The 8,891-nt window shown below is 42.9% G+C and overlaps 1 protein-coding gene across 4 annotated transcripts in view; it reads left to right on the top strand.

Annotated features, from left to right (window-relative positions):
• BTBD7 (BTB domain containing 7) overlaps positions 1 to 8,891 on the top strand; it is a 112,537-nt gene that overhangs the window by 81,332 nt on the left and 22,314 nt on the right. For all 4 annotated transcript variants that reach the window (XM_034768056.1, XM_034768057.1, XM_034768060.1 and 1 more), the window contains exon 4: positions 3,355 to 3,563. In XM_034768056.1, the coding sequence (XP_034623947.1) occupies positions 3,355 to 3,563 (209 nt within the window). The remainder of the gene's footprint in view (positions 1 to 3,354; positions 3,564 to 8,891) is intronic.

Consider the following 8,891-nt stretch of genomic DNA (forward strand, 5'->3'; position numbering starts at 1 on the left):
GACTTCCTTTAATTTGTCTGTAAAGCACTGTTTATTTGGGGAGTTATATAAACCTTACTACTCTTGTATATTTGATACCTATCTACTACCATGTTGTATACAACAGAAATGGAGAAAATATTTATATACCATATACTGACTTTCTTTTCACCTTTGTTCATAGTGGTTTATATCTTTTTTGATTTTATTAATATACCCTGATCAGTTTTGTCAACCTTATCTTTGTCAACATATCAGCTCTTTGTGCGTGTACAGTTCCTAGCATAATGGGGCCATGATTTTGATTAGGCACTCTGGATGCTACAATATTATACATCTTTAATGTATAATAGAACAGAATGCAGAATGCAGTTTTTAGTGATAGCAGATTCAGTAATAAAAAATAATTTTTAAACAATTTCTTAATATTTTTTGTTTTATACGACGATGATACAGAAGATTGTCAGAAATAAGATAAATAGCAGAGCATCCAACTGCATAAGATTGCCTACAGTTACTCTGCTGTATTAATGTGATTTCCTAGAAGCTTTTCATACACTTAGACCATCTCTATTAACTTTGAGGACAATGCCATTTCAAGGTATTTTTAAAAGCATCACAGATGTTCTTAAGATAATAGTGTTTACAGTTTATTCAACTTGGACATAAAATTTACTATTATGAGTAATCCTGAGGCTACTCATGATATTAAGTACTATGCCTGGTGGTAAGTATTTGCAGGTTTGCATCTGGAGTTGGTTGTTAATGGAAAAAAATTAAGATTGGGTTTATGTGGAGAACTAAATGGAAAGTACTTAATAAAAACAGGTTACAGTTTGAGAAGAGTGGCATAATCAGTGTGAACAGTAGTGATCCAAAATTCAAACATTTTGTAAGGAATTTTATTGTTTTCGATAAAACTTCAGATAATGTGTTATTTTTAAACCAAAGGGAGCCATTCTCAGCCTTCTGGCTAAGAGGTGAAAACATTATCTAGTATCTGAATTCAGTAACTATAGTTTCTTCTTCAAGCAATCATCTCTATTGTATTCCACTGAGGGTTATGCACATACACCCGCCCAGAGCTTTTTAAAAGTAGTAGTGTCCCTTGGTCTGTGCATGCACCCTTGTTTCACCTCATGGTATTGACTGAGGTAATAAAGGGCGGGGTGGACCGACAGCACGCGCTCAGTTACTTTTCACCGCCGCACGGTCGGTGCTTCTGCTGTTCTCTCTGGTGACGCACCATCCCTTGTGATGCACTTCCCAAACTTAGCAAAAAAGACTGTTTTATTATTGCACTTAGCCTTTTATTGTTTTTGTAATAGTTTTTAGTGATAGCAGTAGTTTTCTTAGGATTTAAGAACTTTGAGGCTGCTGCTGCTTCAGCAGTTTCTTGACAGCCCCCTTCCTTCTCTCCCCCTTCCCCTTCTTCCCCCCCAGCACCAATCCTGAGTACACAATTATTCTGAAGATGAGGTTCAAGATTTGTGCTTCTTGCCTTTGCTCATTGTTGATCAGTGATGAGCACCAGTGCTGCCTATACTGTTTGGGGGAAGCCCATGCCATGTCCAGGTGCAGTATCTGCTTTTCCTTCCCTGCCCGTATCTTGGAAGACCAAGTTCTCTGCCTCAAGAAGCACCTCATAGAGGTTGCCATGAGGACACAGTTGGACCCAGGCCGGAGACCCTCTCTCCCCTTTTCCTCTACCTCCCACCCCTGGTATGTCGGCCTGAGCAATCAAGGAGTTCACCTCCTACCACGGGGCTCCAATCTGGTTCCACTGGTACCAGCACTACAGAGCCTGTGCCGGGGCCGAACTGTGAGGCAAGGAAGCATGCGCATAAGCATGGCAATAAATCTTCCTCAAGGCCTAAGAAAGATGCCGCATTACCACAAGTTCCAGTCACAGAGAAGCAGCATGATCCAAGGTCCAAAAGCACAAGAAGTCACATCAGAAGCCGGACCCATCGGTCCGAGTTCTGGAGCAGCATACCTCCTCTGCATTGGTTCCATCGAAGTACTGGGAGGAGTCGGTTCCGAGACAGCCCTCCACTCCCATTCCAGCTCTGGTTCTGTCTGTGGAACGTGTGCCGTTGACTTGGCTTGAATCCACTCCCAGCCTTCATGAACTGATTGCCCTGGGTGAGGTGAGGTCTCCTGCCAATTCCAGGAACTGTTGTGGAGGGTGTCGGCTGCTCTACACATTCTGTTGGGGTAGGTGCAGGACAGTCAACGTCAGTTGCTGGACATTCTGCATGCATCGGTACCAGCCAGGGTGGCACCACCAATCAACGATGCCATTCTCCAACCAGCCCACACTGTCTGGCATACCTCAACCACAGGCACTCCCACCCCGAAGGGATCTGAGTTTTTCTTCTTAACCAAAAAATTTTGTGGGGGGTATCCAAGCTGCTTCAGAGTGAGACAGGCAGCAGCACCTGCATTCCACTCCAGCTGACAAGGTGAGAGGTTAGACCTTCTAGATTGCAAGGTCGTTTCCTCATTCGGCCTTCAGTTCCATATCTCTAAGTACCTGGCACTGCTGCCTAAATATGACTTTTTGAATTATTTCCAGCTACTGGCTCTGCGAAAAGAGTTGGGGAAATGGGGGCCTGATGGTGGACCCACCTTTCACCACATTACATAAAGACAAGGTTTTCCCATGCTTACATTCTAAGTTTTTTCTAAAGGTCGTCTCCTGGTTTCACCTCAACCAACCCATCTGCTTTATTGCCTTCTTTCTGAAGCGGCACTCCTCAGCAGAGGAATGATGCTTTCACTTCCTTGATGTCCATAGAGCCCTGGTCTTCTATCTGCAGAGGATAAAGCTGTTCATCTTCTGCTATGGATCTGGTGGATTTGTGGTGGAGAAGGAACTGAGGGCACGGTTGGTCCGCCCCACCCTTTGTCACCTCAGTTGATATCATGAGGCGAAACAAGGGTGCATGTGCAGACCAACGGACATTACTACTTTTATAAAGCTTTTGCTTTGGGCACATGGTGTATGCGCATATTCCTTGGTGGAATACAGATAGAGACCACACATATCACAGAAGCTCCAGTTACAGGTAACCTCCTCTTTCTATTAGAGCACGCAAGCTGATGAACAAAATTCTAGTTGTTTGGCTTTAAGAAGATTAAATTTGAACGATTGCATACATCAGAATGCTGAAACACAGTTATAAATGTTTTTAAATGTACTCAGAATTCAATAGTTTGACCCTTTCTAATCTTTGTCTACAGGGCTCTTCTAGTTTTATTTAGATTTTTGCAGTGATGAGAGCTGTATAAGACCTTAAGTACAGATTTAGGTGTTCTCCTTAAGTATTAAACTGCCTCTCATAGTGTTGCTGCTCTGTTTTGTTTTTGTAGGCTGTGAGGATATTATTGCTGAGAGCATCTCACTAGACACTTTAATTGCCATTCTCAAGTGGAGTTCTCAGCCATATGGCTCCAAGTGGGTACACCGCCAAGCATTGCATTTCCTCTGTGAGGAGTTTACCCAGGTCATGACTTCAGATGTCTTTTATGAACTGAGCAAGGACCACCTGCTGACTGCTATCCAGTCTGACTATTTACAGGTAAATCTTTAATTTCTTATCATTCAAAAAGTAGCTAATTTATGTTTTGAAGCTGTAATATACATTTAGCAGAAGCATTCAGAGTGAATAAAATCTTAAGTCTTCCTAAATGGGAATAATAGATATTAATATTCTTGTGCATTTTTGTGTGCAGAATAAAGCTCTTTCACTCACATATACACAAAAACCACAGTAAGGAACTGATTAAGGAAAGTACTTTGTTTTCTTGACTTTCAACCCAACCTAAAATGGCTGTATAAACTATTGCTTGAAAGCCTAAGAGTAGTCTAGAAACTGCTGCGAATTATTTTAAGTGAAACAGTTCTAGGTTAAATTTTTGCCTTGCCTGTTTAGGTTTTTATGGAAATTGCAGTGTCTCATTTTTGCTGCTTTGATGTATAATGTATGTGAAAGCGTTATTTTGGTTTGTGTTTAAACATATGGCTTATTTTTTACCTTAGAAATATTAATAATGATTACACTGATTTTTCCATGAGGATGTATACTGTTTGCTCTTACACGTTTCTTGAAGGGGCAGAAGTGTTGAAACTTTAATATATGGCCTTTCTCTAAAATGTTCATTACTAATTTAAATTAAATGTTAACAAAAACTAACAAAAAACTTGATTTGAAGAGTCTTAATAAAAGTCTCTCCTTTCACTCTTTAACTCCTGTGATGTGGCCATTTCACTAATTTTCCATTGATCAGGTTTTGTGTAGCCTGGAAAACTATGAACTTCTAATGAACTATGAACTTCTTTCAACAAGTGGAAAAAATTATCATGGGTGGCTTAAGCCCACATCTCTTTCCTTTCCAAATCCTTGCCGGGGTCTTGGCCCCACTCAGTCTCCCTGCCCACTGATCTCTCCTGCGGGGGCAGGAGGCAGAAGCTTGGTCCTGCCAGCAGCCAAGCTTCCCCCTCCCCCGCTTCTTCCCCCAGCGTGGTGCTTTCCTGCCCCTCCCTGCCGTTGATCAGCTGATCGCCCTTGCAAGGGGGAGAGCAGAGCCACAGCGTGCTCACTGCTCTGGGGAGGAGGCAGAGAAGAGGTGGAGACGGGGCCCTGGGGAAAGGGGTGGGGACGGGGCATATCTCCTCCAGCCCCCTGCTGTGAGCACCCCAGCCCGCTGACCTGACCCATGAACCCCCCCACACACACACACCCAGCCCTCTGCCCTGACCCCTGCACTCCCCCCCACACACAGCCTTCTGCCCTGACACCTGCACCCCCCACATTCCCACCCCCACCCTGAGCACCAAATGGGACCTCCTGCACCCCCCCGCCACATTCCCACCTATACCTCCGGTCTGGGGTCCCGGCTGCCAGCCCCTTGCCAGCCGGGGTCCCGCAGGCCCCACTCAGCTTGCTCCTGATCGAGGTGAATGGAACCCCAGGCCAGCAGCGGGCTGAGTCGGCTGGCAGCGTAAGATCAGCATTTTAATTTAATTTTAAATTAAGCTTCTTAACCCTTTGAAAACCTTGTTTACTTTACATACAATAGTTTAGTTATATAATATAGATTTATAGAGAGAGACCTTATAAAAAACGTTAAAATGTATTACCGGCACGCGAAACCTTAAGTTAAAGTGAATAAGTGAAGACTCGGCACACCACTTCTGAAAGGTTGCCGACCCCTGAATTAGAAGATTTGTCATGTGTAGGATGGAATTTCTGGTCAAAATTAGAGAGAGAGACTTACTGTATAGTTGACTGCTTAGGGCATTTTCCTGGGATGTTTTAAAACCAGGTTCAGATCTCTCTCTGAATTAGGCAGAGCGGGGACTTGAATCTGAGTCTCCCACATCAGAGATGAGTGCCCTATGCATGTGTGCTTCCGAGTAAGTAAGTAAAAGTAACAAATACAAATGTTTGTTTCATGTTTTTGGACCAGCCCTAGTTAGTAAGCTTCTGAGACTTGGGAGATATGTTGAAGCAGTTATGCTAATGGCCTGCCTCTCTAACACCTTTGTCTTAGTAGAAAGATTGTAGCTGCAGGGAAAAATTCCAGGCCATGTCCTATAGAAGCTTCAGTTCTGCAGCACAAATCTGTCATGTCAGAAAGTCTTTACATTGGGTGTTCCCAGTCCCCAGGGCAACTGGGGGCAGACCAGATCTTTTTCTCTGAGACTGGGCTTAGAACCGCACCTCAGGAAGAACTCTCCAGAATTCTCCGCCTCTAAGCAGCAGACACAGCAGTTTCCAGGTCTCCTTCCTTAGCGGAGCTTTCAAAAGATGTTTAACTAATGTCTTGGTTTCTTCAGTGACTTCAAGGTCTTCCTCAAAACTACAAAAAAAAAACCCCAACAAACCAAAAAGCAAAACAATGCGTTTTGGCTTTCTGAGGAGGGTTTGAAAGACAGCAGCTCTTCTCCCTTCCCCACCCTCAGAAATGGCAGATGGAGACTGTGACGGGTTGGATCACAGAAACCCCCTTGGGAGCTGCCACCTGATGTGCCAAGACTACCTCTGCTCCTGTTTTCCCTGCCAGCTCAGGACTCCAGCACCCTGTCTTGCTGAGCCAGACTCTCCCATCTGCTCCAACACGGACCCAGGGTCTGAATCACTTGCCCCAAAGCTGCAAGTTTACCTGAAAACAGCTCACAGAAGTGTGCTTGTCTTTAGCGCTCAGATGCCCAACTCCCAATGGGGTCTAAACCAAATCAGTTTTACCCTGCATAAAGCTTATGCAGGGCAAACTCATAAATTGTTCACCCTCTATAACACTGATAGAGAGAGATGCACAGTTGTTTGCTCCCCCAGGTATTAATACATACTCTGAGTAAATTACTAAATAAAAAGTGATTTTTATTAAATACAGACAGTAGGATTTAAGTGGTTCCAAGTAGTAACAGACAGAACAAAGTAAGTCACCAACCAAAATAAAATAAAATGCGCAAATCTATGCCTAATCAAACTGAATACAGATAATCTCACCCTCAGAGATGCTTCAGTAAGTTTTTTCTCAGACTGGACACCTTCCAGGCCTGGGCACAATTCTTTCCCCTGGTACAGCTCTTGTTACAGCTCAGGTGATAGCTAGGGGATTCTTCATGATGGTTCCTCTCTCCCCTTTGTTCTCTTCCACCCCTTTATATATCTTTTGTATAAGGCGGGAACCCTTTGTCCCTCTGGGTTTCCACCCCCCCCTCACTGGAAAAGCACCAGGTTAAAGATGGATTCCAGTTCAGGTGACATGATCACATGTCACTGCAAGACTTCATTACTCACTTGCCAGCACACACATATACAGGAAGACTCACAGGTAAACACAGCCATCTGCAGACAATGGGAATCATCAAGATTCCAAACCATCATTAATGGCCCATACTTTACATAATTACAATAGGCCCTCAGTTATATTTTATATTTCTAGTTTTAGATACAAGAGTGGTACATTTATACAAATCGGATGATCACACTCAGTAGATTATAAGCTTTGTAATGATACCTTACAAGAGACCTGTTGCATGAAGCATATCCCAGTTACGTTATATTCACTTTTTACCATATTTTTCTAAAACTATCCCAGTTACATTATATTCACTTATTATCATGTTTTTATAAAACCATATAGACTGCACAACGTCACAGAGACAACAGGCCAAAGGAACCCAGTTCCCATCTGGAGTATGGCAAAATCTGCACCAACGGACTCAAACAGGCCACAGTAAAACCAGCTCCCAGTAGGCATGGGGCAAGGTCTCTCTTATCTGGGAGTGGACCACTTCAGAAAAAGAAGCTTGAGTTAATCTGAGAACTGTATGCAGTAGAACTCACTCATTGCTCCAGAGACAAATTGATTCTTTCCCCCAAAGTAAATTAAAATAAACCAACATGATTAAGATCTTTGTTACCATCAAATGGTGCAGGTTGCAATAGTCCATTTCTTGCTCATTGGAATGGTAGCACCAGTTCCATGGAGAGACAAATATTTTGGTAAGGTCATACAATTCTTTGTGGTACAAAATAAAACAATGGCATGCAGCCCATTTAAGATCTCAGGTCTTAGCTCTACAAGGAGATATACATTCCAAATGGAAATACTGAAATCTATCATTACAGAATTATCTTCCCAGAGTTTCAGAATATGAAAACAAACTCCTGGAATCTAGTGAATATATGATTGGGGAGAGTCACTCAAAGAAGGGAAGCTGAGAGAGAGGAACTGTGGTCACTTGTTCTAAAATGCTGATAAATGTTCTACTAGCATCTTAAAGGAAATTCACAAATTATGTCTCTGTATATATCACTTGAGGTTTAGATATTGGCATTACAAGAAAGAGACGTATGAGCCAAGTCGACTGAAGCAAAGGACATTGTAGTGTTTTTACCAGATTCCCCAACCATGGGGCTCAAGGCCTATACTTCTTGGAAAGACAAGTCTGTGATTGCAGGCATATTTCACTGTAAGAAACCCATTCCTAAAATCATTGTCACAGAAGATTCCTGAGTATCACCAATCTTAACAAATCTCTCACAATATTAAGAGTACTGTCATGATCTTGATCTGTGTAATACAAATCCTAATAAAACCAACTTTCAGCTTCAGTTTGTATGTCCCTTCCTCTTCTCACTAAAACTATCTTGCCTATTCACCACCTTCTTTCCCAGGGGGCTTTAGAGCTTGCCGTGTTTCAGTGAAAACCTGGTATATGTTCTATCAAACATGGTGGTTCCATGTACTACCCAGGCCTCTATCACCACTTCCTCCTGTAATAAGTGGTGATATTGTCCTTCTGCATGAATCCAAACATCCTAGGGAACTAAAATTCATGTTAGATGTGAGCAAAGCTTACAAGGGTTAAAACTCCTCTCACTACCATGCACACTCTGTGAAAACAGCAGCCATTTAACGGGCAAAGAGTCCCGTTAAATGCTTTATGATGAGACCTCCCACCCACACTTTCTGAAACACTACATAGTTGACATCTTTAGTCTTCCTGATGCAACGTTTTGTAGAAAAGATGTTACAGAACAGGATGCCCCAGTAACCCACAAGTTCATCTTCAATCCTGTGTGGGTAAATTGAATCCTCCCTCCCTTCTGCTTTCTGCATCCCACTATGAAGACTGACAGAAAGGGAACTGAGAGAGGTAAAATTCTATTGTGAATTTTCATTCTAGGACTGTCCTTTGGAAGATTGGTATATGCCCAGGGTATTTTCTTGCTATTAAGTACACCTCTACCCTGATAGAACGTGACCTGATATAACACGAATTCGGATATAACACAGTAAAGGAGTAGGAAGCCCCGGGCCCTTTAAAGCGCCACCCAAGCTCCGCTGCTTTACCGCATTATATCCGAATTCGTGTGGAGCCCCGGGCCCTT

The sequence above is a fragment of the Trachemys scripta genome, chromosome 4 (assembly GCF_013100865.1).
Source record: "Trachemys scripta elegans isolate TJP31775 chromosome 4, CAS_Tse_1.0, whole genome shotgun sequence".
NCBI lineage: Eukaryota > Metazoa > Chordata > Testudines > Emydidae > Trachemys > Trachemys scripta.